Below are 15,131 nucleotides of genomic sequence, written 5' to 3'. Positions count from 1 at the left end.
ACCTTGGATTTTTCCCCTCAAGGGCAAGACTCTCCTGCCATGAGCAGCACTTGGACAAGATCTGTGAGGAAGAGGAGCTGCAGGAGCATCTTCACTGTTGAGAAGCTCCACCACTTTGCAAACCATTGAGGTGACAGCAGTGGCACCAAGGACCTCCTCAGCCCCTTTACGGAGGACGCCTCAAACATCCCACAAACATTACGCAGACATGGAATTTCTGTGAAAATATTGGAATATATTTGAAAAGATTAATCATGGATGACTTTACAGTACCACCCCATATTTTTATCTCATACTTTATTTAACAATATTAAAGAGGCACTTTAAAAGCACACGGACAACATCATAAAACGGCGTTTCCTGCTCTCTCTCTGCTTCTCTGGACAAAATATCAAAATAAAAACTTTTGACAGAACACATTGCACCCAAGGTAAATTACCTACAATAGTTTTTTATACAATACAAAGAATTGTAAAGATACATATTAACAGAATAAAGCCTCTTTTTTTTTTTCCTTTTAACTCTAAAACAAAACAAAAAAAATCATTGCAGGACAGACGCAAAGTACTCTGACTGTTCATATCACATCAGTGCATTACTTCACCTCCTTGACTTGGGAGTATTTCAATAAAATCTTTCCATGTCCTCATTTGCACCTGAGATTTCTTTCTGGATCCAAAAGTTTGGTTGTAGAACGCGCTCGTTTAATGTGACGTAACATTTTTGACACTATGGAGTACCAGCATAGAGGAGCTTTTTCCCTAAAGTTGTGTTTTTTCCCTAAAATTGTATTTTTCCCCCTAAGTTGTATTTCTTCCCCCAGGTTGGATTTTCCCCCAAAGTTAATTTTTCTCCCTAAGACTGAATGTTTTCCCCTTTGAATTGGCCTTTTTTTTTTTTTTTAATTCTCTTTTCCTGCTCCATTTTTTTTTTTTTGACAGATAATCACTTCTCCCTACCAATTCCCCATTTTTTTTTTTCAATCAAGGAAGTCTGTATTCACATTACAAATGAAGAATAGCACCAGTAACTGCATAGTACAAGCGGATACCTATAGAGCCACTACGTCAATACAGTAAGAGAGTTTAGAAGTGATACCGTTGAGGGCACTCGGACAGTATCGGTTTTTGCTGCGGTAAATTGGCACAGTTTTCTCGTTGCACAAAAAAACCCCCCCCACAAACAAAAAGAAAAAACACACACACGCTCACACACGCACACAAAAACCCCAAGAAACCCTAAAAAATCAGAGTTTGTCACAAGTGTCAAGGTGCAGTTTGCTCGCGGGGACGCTTCTCCTCCAGTCCCATCGTCTACAGTGGTCAAAGAGTGGCAGCATCCTCTGGAGGGCTCCGACAGCCCCAGAACCCCAGAGCTGGGTCGTCCTTCTCTTGACGATGTAGAAACAAAATTCTTAGGGATGGCTGTCAAAATATAGGACACTTGGGTCTTAATTTAATTTTTTAATTGTATCATCGCTCAGGCCAGCTCCCAATTAAATGAATTGTACGGGATTATTTGTGCAAAATCTTCCACAAAAAAAAAAAAAAAACTTCGCTTTCTACAGTGTACTGCACCTTATGAATAAGACGTCTACGGAATGAAGTTCATCTCTTCAAGTACTTTGTACAAAGATAACACAGACACAGACTCAAAAGGGTCTGAGATTTGCAAGTATCCTTATAACCTCAGCACTTCTGCAATAAAGCAATTGCTCTCGACGATTCAGTCTGCCCAAAGCGATTACAATTTCAGTTCATGAAAATCATCAGCAACATCAAAGTTCTAGCATTTGCATGATAAATCAGGTGAATTAAAGTAGATTAGTAGACACAAAGCAAACTATTTCACAGAGGCTGCAGTGCAAGTTCATTTAAGCTAGACAGAGAAATCATGCTACACAAACGAATTTAATGCTTTGATAATTTTTTTCCCTTGCAAACCCCATGAAAGCAGCTGAGGATCACCACAAGTCACTTCCATAAATTATTCTGAAGTATCTCTCCTTAGAGGAATTTTAAAGCTGGTTAATTTCTGCCCAAAGAGTTGGCTGAGCAGGTTGTTCTGGGACTCGGCGCTGCGGTAGCTGGCCGGGCCGGCCGCCTTGGCCCCGCGGTGGCCGTGCCATGAGCCCCGCGGGGACGGCGCCGGCCCCTTGGCCAGCACCTGGTGCAGGCTCTTGCCCAGGATGGCTTTCCTGCGCCTCACGTCCCCGTTGGCGTGGCGGAGCTCCCCTTTCTTCTGGTTGTAAGGGTCCAGCACCATCTTCTTCAGCTGGGGGCCCATTCTAGGCTTGGGTGCCAGCTTGCTGCAGTGCGTGTCCCTCCTGCCAGGAGGGGACGGGGTGGGAGCCTCGGCGCTGCTCCAGCTGCCACGTTTGAGCTCTGCGGTGCTCTCGCTCCTGCCCGGGCATGGTGGCCGGGCTTTCTTCTTCTTCCCGTCTCCTTCCATGTTCTCCCGGGAGCCGGAGCTGCCCCGGTGGCTCAGGGACTTGTGTTCTTTCCTCCTCTTGGGGTGAAGCTTGCTGTGTCTCGTGGTGTTGCTGGCCACCTCATCTCTGGGCTGGTGGCTGCTGGATTTGCCTGTGTTGCCACTTTGTTCCTTGGTGTTAGCATTATTGTCCTTAGCCTCAGGCATGGATTTCTCCTTCCCTGAGATGGGCTGCTGAGCCTCCTCGGGGCTGCCCACACCAGGAGCAGCCTCACTGCTCACAGTTTTCTTTGGTGGCACTGCATCTTTGGAAGCTCTGTTGACTGGGGGTGATGCTGACTTGTCCTTTGGGGGCAGGGGCTGGTGGGCACCTTCTAGAGATGCTGGTTTAGCTGCACCTTCCCAGGCAGAGGCATCATTGGGGCTGCCCCATTTGTGGGTGTCCGGGGCTTGTGGAGACTCTGCCTTAGGAGAAGGAAGCTCTGAGACCTTCTTGGCAAGCTGGAGAAAAGGGATCCCTTCCACGGCGTTGGTGTCTGTGCTGGGATTTTCCAGGATACAGGCACTGAATTCATCTTTGTTGCCTGTGCTTGTTGTTTTATGGGCATCAGCACCGCCACGTTTCTGGGTCAGGAGGGGAGGGGACAGTTTTTGGTTGGTGGCCTGGTGACAAGCCAAGCCAGCAAGGTCCATGGGAAACTCAGGCGAGTCCAAGAAAGGAAGTGGTTTCCCATCAAAGGCTCCTTTCTCCAGCTCCTCGATGGACAGGCCAGGGATGTGGCTGAGCTCAGGGCTGCCAGCAGCAGCTGGTGGCAGAGATGGGGACAGGCAGGGTGGTGGTGGCAAAGGGTCAAATGGGGACTTCTCCATCTCTGCCAGGAGCTCCGAGAAGTCACCCACCATGACTTCTGCCTTCATGGAGGGCTGGGGTGCTCCCAGGCCACCAGGTGCTGTTGGGAAGGACTCAGTGGGAACCTGCAGGCTGGGGCTTCCAGCTTCCACCAGCTGAAGGTCACTCGTGGGGTCCAGGTGGACTGGTGACCTGTGTGGGACTGAGCTGCCATGGTGAGCCACCTTCTGCTTCTTGCTTGGTGGCATTCCCTCCCGGAGAGATCCGTCCTCCTTCACCTTCTCCCTGCCCTCCCTGCAGGCAGCACCAGGCCTCATAACCCCTCGGAATCTGAAAGTCTTGCTGCCGCCCGCCAGGTGCTTCTCCATGTGCCGGTCGTACTGCTCCTTCTTGGAGAAGGTGTAGTTGCACATGCTGCAGATGAAGGACTTCTTGATGACGTGCATGACGTCGGCGCAGAGCTCGCAGGCGTACAGGGTGGTGTGCTTGATCTCCTGCTCCTCCACCACGCCGTGCTCCTGGCTCAGGTGGCTCCGGAGCTCTTTGGTCTCCTGATAGAACATGGGGCACTTGTGGCACAAGTAAATCTTCTGCAAGCTGTGCACGACCAGGTGCCGCTGGAGCTTGAAGGGTTTGGGGAACTGTTTGCCACAGTGGTGGCAGTCCCGGGAGGGGTCCTTGCAGTCTGGGTGCATGGGGACAGATTTTGGGGTGCTTTCACCTTTTGCTGCGTGCTCTGGAGATGGGCTGGAGGATGCTTTGGACGAGCTGGGTGCAGGTGGCTTCACTTTGACACTGCTTTCCATGGGCTCTTTCATCACCTTCTCCTGCTCAAGGGGCACCTCCTTGGGGCTCTTGCTCTCTCTGCTGACCCCATGCCGGCTGCTGGAGTCGCCGTGCTGGGAGGACCTGGAGGGTTTGCGGCACATGATGGTGTTGAGGAAGTGTGTGACAGCAGCATTGTCCTCCCCAAAGCAGCCGGGCAGGCCCATCACCGATTTCTGCGCCTGCCCCTTGCGCGCGAACTGCGTGGCGTGCTCGCGCAGGTGCTCGTTGTACATCCAGACGTCGGAGATCTCCTTCAGGCACATCCCGCACGCCCACAGCCCGGCCTTGTTCCTGGCGTGCTTCTCCTTCAGGTGGTCCCGCAGCTGCTCCCGGGAGCTGAATTTGCGCTGGACGCACATGTAGCAGGTGGGAGGAGGGGAAGGGTTGTGGGAGAGCTTGTGGAAGTCCAGCTCCCCCAGCGTCAGGAACCACTGGAAGCAGACTTTGCATTTGTACTGCTTGTCTTTGGTTTTGATGGTGATGTCCCCGCGGTTTTTCCCCAGTTTGCCATCTTCCAGCTTGCTCCTGTGCTTGCCCGACTTTGGTTTCAAACTCACAGCGCTGTCGTCGTCATGGCCAGGAAGATCCTCGCAAGGGCTGAAGAAGCACATGTCTCTCATTTTCAGCTTTGCATTCAGCATCTCGATGTCAATGGTGTGAAATTCAGGGGAGTCTGAATCCCCGTTATCTTTGGCATTGTAGGATTCCTCTGCCAGGTCAGGGGGCTCAGAGTTCACTTCCTGGAGCGAATGCTCATCCTCAAGGTCCATCAGAGGCTCAAACATGTCCTCGGCAGAGAGGCTTTCCCCCTCCTTCTCCAGACTGCCCCAAATGTTCAAGCTGGGGACGTTGTCCATGTGGCTGTTTTGGCACAAGAAGGTCAGCATGTTGTCCTCCAGGTCAATGTCCTCCTTCCCTTGGTCGGTCACCTCCTGGTCCAACCTCATTTCGATGTTTTTAGATCCATCTGGAGCAGCATCTCCGCTCTTTGCCTTGCCGCCATGACACATGTTCAGCATCAGGGCATCGTCAACGGAGATGGTCTCATACTCACCAGGGTCCTCCCTGGTGACGCAGAAGGAGCTGGTGTCGCTGAGGTCAGAGGCCAGGCGGATGGTGAAGAAGTCGATGGCCCCCGCTGGCTGCAGGCTGACATCGGGGACAGGTTTGGGTTTCTTGCTGCGCTTCCCGTACACCCGCGTGCACTTCCTTCGGACAAGCTGCTCATCCCTGGGGAACAGCTGGGAGAAGGTGGAATCATCGTCAAAAAAGCCCTGGAGGTCTGAGGAGGCCGTGCTGTCCCCGCAGAGCTCCCTGCCTGGTGGCACATCTGCCTTCACCCAGCGCTTTGGCTCTGCAGGAGGAGGGCTGGTTCTCGGCGAGCTCTGCAGAGCACCATGCCCAGGAACATCCGGGGTGGTTCCCAAATCCTGGTTCTCCAGCAGCAAAACCCTTTCAGCAGGAGCTGTGGGACCCTGCAGGGCACCACTCCAGTCCCTAGTGTCACTGCCTGCCACAGGACTGTCCCTTGTCCCAGCATCCATGTCCTCTGTGCCATCAGCACCACGATGCTGCTCTGTGCCCACCTTGCCCCATCCCTTCGCCACTTGCTCCACAAACCCACTGATCCATTTTTTGCAAGCCTGCGTGTCTTCCACTGCATCTGGATCTTCCACCTCCCCAGGACAGGTGACCTTGCCCGTGGCTGTCTCCTTGCTGACCATCTCCTTCAGAGACCCCATCCTGCTGCCCAGGTCTTCCTCAAGCTTGGCTGCACCAGAGGACTCTTTGGCTTTTTGGGAGCGCTGTGCTGTGCTGGTCCTGTTTTGCTCCTCTGTGGAGATGCAACCCTCTGGCTCCTGCAAGCCCTCCATGATCTGGGGCAGGCTGGAGCTGAGGGCAGCAGGACCTGTGCTCTCCTCCAGCTCACAGGGACGATTCCTGCTGGGAAACACCTTCGCTTTCCTTCGCCTCACTTTCCTGTTGAGCTGCTTCTCAGAACTGCTGTTCTCCTCACCGAGATCTTTGCTTTGGCTCCTTCTGCCCTTTTCTCCTTTCCTGGTCTGCCATCCTGAATCCTTCCCAGTCGCTGCCTCTCCCGATCCCCTTGCCTTCAGGCGTGGTCCCTTTGCCTTCACCTCCCTCTGCAGGACGCGAGTGTGGTGCAGCTCCTGGGACATCTCCAAGGAGATCACACTGAGGTCGCTAAGCACCCTGCTCACCACCTCCTGCATCTGCGTGCTGGGCTCTTTCTCCAGGTCTGGGAGTATTTTCTTGGGGATGCGTTCAACGGTGGAGGTCAGTGCCTGTGAGCTGCAGGTTCTGTCTTTGGCTGATGCCTTCGGGCTCCTCCTGGGCACCTTTTGGGCTGCTTTTGATGTCTTGTGAGCAGGAATCAGAGAGGACCTGGGAGCCCTGCTGGGCTGTGGCAAACCACCATTCTTCACCTGGTGCTTGACAGCTTTGTGCCTGGTCAGGCCGGGCTTGGAGCGGAAAGTGGCTGAACAAATGTCACAGGTCACTGGGAGTCCATTGGGCTTCCTTCCTTTGTGGAGCTCATTTTGGGATGGGTCTGGAGTATTGCTGGGTGTGTAGTCCTCTGCTTGGCCCACGCTGTTCAACACACAACCCCCAGCTTCTGCAACCCCATGGCTTTTGGAGTTCTCCCCTTTTAAACTCTTTCCTTCACTCTCTGTGGTTTTGGAAAGACCAAGTCTCACCTCTGCTGTCCCTGGAAACTCGTGGCCATTTAATTCAGCAGGACCAAGATCTTCAACCCTTGTAAGACATCTGCTGATGGCAGCTGACATGTCTTGAACAGCAAAACCATTGCACAAAGCCTCTGGTTCACTTGGATGCTTATCCCTGACATGGGAGCAATTCTCAAGCTTGTTCTCTTGGTTCAGGCTGACCTCCCTTTCTTCCACGGGCAGAAGATCCTCTGTGGGCTGGGTTGGGTAATCCTGGGTTTCTGGAGGGGTGGAGTTAATGACTGTGTCTGTGATGGCACACTCTTGGTTTTCTTTAACATTTGGCAGCACAGCACTGGTGTTTTCGGGGATCTCTCTCCCAACACCCTTTTGGTGGAAAGGCGGAGAGCAGGGAAGAGAACAGTCCTTCCCAGGCGGCTCCTGGGGACCACCCATCTCCAAGGCAGAGCCCACCAGACCATCCCCATGCAGCAGAGTGCAGGGTCTCACTGTCCCCTCTCTTCCAGGTGATTCACAGCTACCCAAAACACCATCAGGGAGGTGATGAGGATGTTCCTCAGCCGCTTCTGTTGGCACAGCCCCGCAGGGATGCAGCGAGGGAGGGAAGGCAGGTGCCCCTTCCCATGTCCCTTGCTCTGCTGGGCTCATGGTGTGATGGATGTGATGGCTGCTGGCCTCGGGAGGACAACTCTTTGTGATGGATGAACTTGGTGCTGCAAGCAGGGAGGAGCTGTATTTCTTCTCATCTGAGAGCTGAGTGCCTAAACTGGGGACCTCTTCTCCCTCAGTCCCACTTCTCTGCAAGCATTTGAGGTTGGAATATTTGGCTGGTGAGAGCAGGCTGGCTGGAGACTCCCCTGTGTAATCACAGCCATTGAGGGACAACTTGCCATTCCCTTCTCTAGGAACATCTGCACTGACCATGCTGGCTTTTATCTCCATCCCCAAGCTGCGATCCTGGTGGAGATCCCCCTCAGAGGGACCAAAGGGGCTGACAGGACTGGTGGGGGCACTGCCCTGGTGCTGTGCCCCCTTCCCCACCCAACTCCTTTCCAGCCTCTCTCCCTCCTCTCTGCCCAGCGTTTCTTCCTCGAGCAAACCATGGCTGGGGTGGGATTGCTCATGTTTCCTAAATGCCAAGGTCGCTGTGTTGTTATCTCCCTCCTGCTCTTCCCTGAGCTGATCATCTTTCCTCCCCTGCCCTGGCAGCGAGGTCACGGCGGTGCTGCTGGGTGGTGAGAGGTCATCGTGCTCCTGGGAAACACCATCTGCAGGGATATTAATGTCCCTCGGCTCTGGGGCTTCATTTGCTAAGTGCTGCAGCTCTGTTACATTATTGTGCACCTCCAGCTTTGCCGACGTGGATTGTTTTGCATGGTGAGAGCCCTCTGCACCCAACAGCTCCAGCTGCTCACATCCACTGGGAGAAAGCACCTCTGTCCCTGGAGCAGTGATATTTCCAGTGCTGTTTCCACTGGGGAGATCCCCTTCCCCTTGGGTCTGATTTTCTCCTTCCAAGGCAGCACTGCTCTGCTCCTGGTGCTCTGTCTGGATGTGGGTGGTGGCACAGGGAGCCAGCAGCCCGGGGAAGCAGGGCATCAACAGCTCCTCCTCGTTGTTCTTCACCGTCCGGGCAACAAAGAGCTGGAGCTGCTGCAGAGGGTTGGCAGATGCCTCCTGGGATGCCCCCATCATCTCCTGGGAAGGGTGATCGGTCTCCTTGGGTGCACTCAGCATCTCAAGGAACAGCACTTTGGGCTTGAAGGCTTTGTCACTGGGTGCAGGTCTTTGATAGGTGTTGGGACTCTTCCTCTCCTCCGTCTCCTCCACCAGCCCAGGCCCATCACCACCCCCTTTGAAATCCACAGCATTTTTCACTGTTTTGGGAGGCTCAGTCCTGCTCAAGGGTTTTTCCTCTGTATCTGGGACCTCTTTGACATGAGGTGAAAAGGCGAGATCCAAGGCTGGGGCGGGACCCTGCTGAAAGCCAAACTGGGGTTTAGGGTTTGGAAGATCGGCATCAAACTTCTCCATCTCTGCAGGATCAGTGTCTGCTTTCCCTGGCACGGGGAAGCCCTCAGCACTGCACTGGCATGGCAGGGGGTCTTTGGTTACTTCTGCTGCACCCATGGTCTCGGGGAACATGGAGTTGGTGACAACAGGAGGACTTTTTGTCACAGGGCTGGTGTAGATGGGAGCCTCTGTTTGGTCAGTTGTGCTTGAGCCAGGTAGACTTTTGGAAGAAGCCCCATTTTCCATCTTCCTGAGGTCTCTTTCCTCAGTGGCCTCAGCTCCCTGGAGCTGCTCACTGCTGTCTTTGGAGCAGAAATGGTTCGTGGCCAGCGGGGCTGGGATGCCCATCCGGGTTTCCAGCGAGCCCAGCTCCAGCGGGCACGCCCAGGGCTCCCTGGGTCTCTCGTAGTCCTCATGGGCAACCACCACGTCTGGCTTGTCCCCTGCCAGCCTCTCCCCAGTGCAGAGGCTCGATCTGCCCAGCTCACCTGCCAAAACCAGCCCTTTCTCCTGGCCTGCCTCTGGCTCTGCCGGCAGCACCGGGAACCGCTCGGCACCCTGTGCTCGCAGGTGGGCAGCCACGTTTGGCTCGGGTTTCTGGAGGGTGACGGCCACCTCGGAGTCCAGCTTGCCGCTCTGCAGTTGGCTTTCCAGCTCTGTGACCAAGCGCTTGATCTCCAGCTCGTCATCCGAAATGTTGCTCATGAAAGCCACGCTGTAATCTGTGATCCTATCTGGCAGCGGCAGGGAGAGCTGGCTGCTGGGCACAGCTCCTTCCTGCTCCTCGGGGAACTTCTTGGCCGGTGGCTTCTCCACAGAGAGGCTGTGGAACTGAGCCATGTCTTCTGGCAGCATGGGAGCCACGTCCTCCATGAGGGACCAGTCCTTCTCGGGCAGGAAGGGCGGGTAGGGCTGCTCGAAGGGCAGCGGCTTGCGGGGGGCACAGGGGAAGGGTGTCACATATCCGTCCTTGCCCTCGTAGGGATCAAACTCAGAGACGGGCAGCTCGCCAAATATCGACGAGGAGTCAAAGCCGAGAGGGGAGGACACTTTGCCCTGCGGCATCTCCGTGGCGAAAGGGGAGATGCTGGAGTGCTTCTGCTCAAAGGAGCTGGCGCTGATGTCATCCCGGCACAGGTACATGTCATCCATGTGGGAGGAACCCAGGGCTGGGGGCTTTGGGAAGAGGTTGTCCTCATAGTGACCAGGAAGGCCTTTGGGATCAAAAAATGTGTTGTCACTGCTGGCATAGGGATCGGGTGTCTTGGCAGCGAGCATCACTCCCACTGCATCCCCCCCGTAGCTGGGAGCTGCTGTGGGACTGGGATAATCCTTCTGAGTGTCACAGAGCCCCTGTCCTTTTGTGAATTTGATTCCTGCTTCCGAGCAAGTGGCACTCCCACAGCCAGGACTCGATTTGTTACTGCTGTGAGGTGCAGCAATCACCTCCTCTGCGTGGTACTTCAGCCCTTCACTTGAGAAAGGGGCAAACTGCTGCCTCTGGTGGTCCATGGTGAGCTCAGGAGAGCCCTGAGCCTGCAGGGTGGTCTCCCCTGCCTCACCCAGGAGCTTTGCTGCTCCTCTGGGCTCTTCCAGCCCCTCCTTAGAGGAGAAGCTGGCAGGGCTCCTGCCTGGGGTGGCCGTGCTGGGCATTTGCCTTTCCTGGGGCTGCAGTGATGGCTCCTCCTTTGCACAGTCCATGGCAGCAACATCTGGTTCAGTACTCGGCCGTGTCCTGGAGCCTGCCAGCAAAGGCCTGGCTGAGCCAAACCTCCTGCTCCCCCTGGGAATGTCCTCTTTGCTCTCCTGGCTCATCTTTGGGCTGCTGTGCTGGGGAGGGCTGAGGGGAGTCCTTGGCACATGGGCTGGGCTGCCCGAGCGCCTCCTCCTCTGTGTGCCACCCTTGTCACCAGCCCCATCAGCGCAGGGTGGGCTCGTGCCCATCTCCCTGGGCACGCTGTGGTTGCTGCCAGCAGGTGAGTGGCTGCTTCTCCTTTGGGCTCTGGCAGCACAATCCTCTTCCTCAGCATCCTCCTGACTCGGGACATCCCCGTCCTCCCGTGCCTCCCTTTTCTGACCGTCCCTTTTCCGGCTGTAGCTCCAGTCTGGGTCTTTCTCTCTGGCCCTCTCACTCCTGCCCAGGCGTTTCTTGCTGAAGCTGTACTTGCTCCTCCCCATGAATCTTGTGCCACGCTTCCTCCTGCCCCGGGGCTTGCTGCACTCTGCCCCCTCCTCATCCGAGTCAGACACGTAGTCGTATTCCCTCAGCCCACCCTCCTTGGTGGCTGCCAGTGGCTTCTCGTTGGCCTGGGGCACCTGGGCCTGCTTGCTGCTCTTCACCTGCAGCTTGTGGAGCTTGTTCTTCTGCTGCACGATCTTGTGGATGAGCTCCTTGCTCCACGTCCCGCTTCGGGGCTTCCTCTTCCTCACGTCCTTCATGGAGAACCGCGGCGGCTTGGAGCTCTTGGAGGCCATGCCTGGCCCCACCTTGTTCTTGGCAGGGTCTTGGCCGAGTTTCCTGGGGGTGCTGGCTGGTGGGATGCTGTTTTTCCTGCCTGCCCTCAGCCTGGCTGTCCTCTCTGCTCCCTCTGGCCCAGGACCCGGCTCCTGAGGTGCCACCCTCCGTGCCACCCTCCCTTTGTGGCGGTGCCGCTTTCCTGCCCCTCTCTTCACCTGCTCCCCATCTTCAAAAAAACAGCCAGCCTTGGCCTCTCCTGCTGCCTTCTCCTCTGCTGCCTGCTTGGATTTGCTCTCCGAGGCCTGCCCTTCCTTGGCCTTGTGGGCCGTGCCAGCCGCCTTCATGCCCGGCAGCTCCTCATCAGCGAAGACGTCGATGAAGCTGCTGTCGATCTCGGGGTTATCAGACTGGTACCCCAGGCCGTTGAGGGCCTCGGTGATCAGGCTGTCCAGCTTGGCATCGTCGATGTCCAGGTCGGAAGCGCTGAGCGGGAGGGAGCCGGCGGCCAGGCCGTGGAAGAGGCCGCCCTTCAGAGCATCCTCCTTGCCCTCGCTTTTGCCTTCCCCGTCCAGCAAGAAATCATCACTCTTGTTTAACGCTAATAGATGTCCCTGGGGGTCTGGAGAGAGCGCCAGGCCGGGGGTTTTGGGAGGCTCTGGTGGGAGCACCTTGCGCCCCTCAGCTGCACGGGGAGTATCCCTAGGCTCTGCCTGGGCAGAGGGGTGGGAGGCACAGAACTGGCGGTGCTGCAGGAAGGAGGACAGGTTGCTGTAGTTCTGGTCACACTGTCTGCAGGTCAGCAGCACGTCCAGCTGGTCCAGGCTGGCACTGCTCAGGGAGGTGGCCAGCAGGTGATGGGAGGAGTAGGGTGGTGGAGGCTGCTCCCCATCCAGTCCATCCGAGCATCCTTTGGCCACCTCCCCGCTGGGTTGGTGGAACGGGCTGCCCGGGGCACATTTCAGGAGGCTGTCCTCTTTCAGAGCATCCGGAGGGAAGCTGAACGACTTGACAGAGTCCGGGGGGTGGTAATGAAGTGAGCTGGGACTCAGCACCTCGGAGGGGTGGAAGGCTTTGTTGGCATCCTTGGCGTGGCAGGGGTGCTGGAAGAAGGGCGAGGGTGTCAGCGCTCCGGACATCTGGCTGTCCTCGAAGTTGAGTGGGCTGCTGGACATGGGGGACAGCGATGAGCAGGTGCTGCCACACGTGGGGTTGGGGACAGGGGACGGCAGTGGGGACTCACAAGGGGAGGCAGCTGCCAAGGCTGATGGTGGCAGGACCAGCCCTGAGCCCGATGAACTCCTTGAGGGAGGAGGAGCTGCTGGAGCCATAGTGTAGAACAGGGCTTTGCTTCTTGAGTCGCAGGCAGGAGACCCTGGTTCCTTCCCACTCTCAAAGGAGAAAGCTCCCGTCACGCTGGGATCTCCCTTCTGCAGGCTCTCTCCTGATAACAGCTTTTTGCTGTGGTACCCCGGAGAATTGCTTATGGGGGGCCCTTTCTGGGCTTTCCCGCTGCCCTGCCAGTCCGATGTGCCCAGGGGGAAGGGGAGCTTCTGGCTGCTGATGTATCTCGACAGCTCCAGCCTGTTGGCACCGGGCACTGCAGGAGGGACGTGCATCTGCTGCCAAGGCAGCCTGGCATTTTTCTGCCTGTGCTGCCTCTGCTCGGGGCCAGACTGGCACTCGAATGAGAACTGGTTTCCAACAGGGTTTGAATAAGGTGCTGAATTCTGGTTCATGGGAGAAAACGCCTTCGTGGCACCTTCCCAAGCTTGCACAAGCCGGGGGTGGGTGGGTGCCGTAGTGGGAATGCTCGTCTCGAAAGGCACGGCTCCCGCGGGGGAGCTGCAATAGGCCTTGCTCTGAAAGTGCACTTGGGACAGGGACTTTGGTGGCACGCTCCTTCTCAGGGGGCTGCTCTGCGCCAGCAGCCGCGGGCCGGGGACGCCGTCCTTGGCCGAGGCTTGCCTCTTCCCCACCGGCTTTGGCATGGCAGGCGAGTGTAAACTAGACGGAAAAACAGCTTGGTTTTCTTGGAAAGTGCTTGGGTTTTGGTCGATAGCACCAGATGACGGGAGAGCACCAGTGGGCTCGGCGGGATGCTCGGCCCTGCCCTTGCAGCAGGGCAAGGAGCCGTGGTGCAGGGCCGGAGGGGGCGGCGGATGCAGGAAGGGTGGCGGTGGCGGCGGTGGTGCGGGCAGCCCGTAGAGCCTCCCCTCGGGGGACACGCTCTCGTAGGAGCCCCCACCCGGCGGCTCCTCCGGCCACTCTCTGGGGGACGAGTGGAAGGCGAAGGCAGCGGGAGCCAGCTGGGCGGTGGCGGTCATTCCCACATCCAGGTACTCCTGGCTGCTGTGGAACTGCTCCTTGCCCGCCTCGTGGAGCAGCTGGAAGGGGAACTGGCACGGCAAAGACCCCAGGCCGTGCACAGCGACTTTGCCACCCTCGGAGAAGGAGCTGGGCTTCTGCACCGAGATCCCGTAGGTAGCACCGGCAAAGCTCTTCTCCGGGGAAGGCCAGGACTCGGTCCGATTTGCCTGGAACTCTAAATAATGTAGCTGCCCATGGGTGCCGGGGCTCTTGAGGGGGACGCCGGTGGCGGGGGGCTGCCCCTTGGGGCCGGGCTGTGAGGTATAACTGGCGGAGGTCCGGCTGCTGGCGGTGTCAGGGAAGCAGCGGCCGAAGGTGATTTCCTCCGGCCGGAGCTCAGCGTCGCGCTGGGCGATGCCGGGCACATGGAAGCGGTAGCTGCCGGCCGTGGGGGTCACCTCCGGCTTCTTTGGGGGCGTCACCTTCTGCTGCGGGTAGGCGATGCCGATGGTGGGGCTGGGCCGGGCGCCGGCGATGCTGAGCCGGTAGAGCTGCTGGTGGCCCCGCTCGCCCTTGGCCGAGCGCCGGCCGCGGTCCCGGGCCCGGCCCTTCCCCGGCGGGGACAGTGGGGACAGCGGGCTGCCCTTGGCCTCTCCCCAGGTGCTGTCATTGCTGAACTTGGGCTTGCACTGCAGGGATTTGAAGTCGATCTTCCCCGCTTGCTGCGGCCGGATCACAGCTTCCCGCTGGCTGTGGGGCTCCTTGTCCTTGGGGAAGGGGGATGTCCCCTCCCCACCCAGCGCCCTGCCATCCTTGTCCCCGCAGCCTTCACAGCCAAAATCCTTGTCGGGCTCCTTGGGGCCAGCCTCAGTATCGCTGATGGTGTAAACATGCTGGGTCTCTCCAGTCATGATACCGAGGAGGGGACAAGGCTAGAGAGCCCCGCTGTCCCGTTCCTGTCCCGCTGCGAGCTGCTGTGCCCCTGTCACGGGCATGGTCCCCCTCCGATGGGCACCGGCAGAGGGGCAGCAGCTCCCCGGGGCCGGGCTGCGGGTGGGTCCCGAGGGCCACCAGGGCTCTGCCGCATCCTCCAGACCTGCAGGGAACAGGAGACAAGAGGGGAAGGCTGGGAGTCAGTCAGGGAAGGGGCCAGGAGAGATTTTGGCCCCTTTTCTAGGGCTGTGGTTGGAGGAGGGGGCATGGCAACCCTCCCACTGGGTTGAAGCCCTGCAGCTTCGGGCTCTTCAAAGGATGCTCAGAGCGGTTCACCTCTGGCAAAAGCTGCTGAGGAAGCACTTTTTTTCCTCCCGGGAAAGCTATTTCTGGGTTAGTTCTTAGCGACATAAGCAGAAAAAGATGACAGAAGAGCTCCACCTACGGATTAGTGGGAAGGGCTGTCGGGATGGGCTGGGAGAGGCATCCTGGGAAGGGCTCTCCGTCCCCATGTCCCCGAGTGCCTGTGTCCCCGTGCGCCTGTGTCCTCATGTTCCCGTGTCCCCAGGTCCCCGCTGCTGGAGGGAAGGCGAAGGGAAAG

At 57.3% G+C, this 15,131-nt stretch overlaps 1 protein-coding gene across 1 annotated transcript; it reads right to left on the bottom strand.

The window, feature by feature from the left end:
- Positions 1–214: 214 nt before the first annotated feature.
- ZNF469 (zinc finger protein 469) lies at positions 215–14,508 on the bottom strand. Its single transcript, XM_059481568.1, has one exon. It carries the CDS (start codon positions 14,506–14,508, stop codon positions 1,987–1,989), a length of 12,522 nt encoding a protein of 4,173 aa, XP_059337551.1. The 3' UTR covers positions 215–1,986.
- Between the last annotated feature and the right edge of the window lie 623 nt (positions 14,509–15,131).

The sequence above is a fragment of the Ammospiza nelsoni genome, chromosome 13 (genome assembly GCF_027579445.1).
Source record: "Ammospiza nelsoni isolate bAmmNel1 chromosome 13, bAmmNel1.pri, whole genome shotgun sequence".
In the NCBI taxonomy this organism is placed as follows: domain Eukaryota; kingdom Metazoa; phylum Chordata; class Aves; order Passeriformes; family Passerellidae; genus Ammospiza; species Ammospiza nelsoni.
The sequence above is the reverse complement of the archived record's forward strand: the minus strand, read 5'-3'. Positions and strand labels throughout refer to the sequence as shown.

Bases quoted from the DNA above. Each gene is read 5' to 3' on its own strand.
- ZNF469 (XM_059481568.1), bottom strand. From the start codon at position 14,508: ATGACTGGAGAGACCCAGCATGTTTACACCATCAGCGATACTGAGGCT.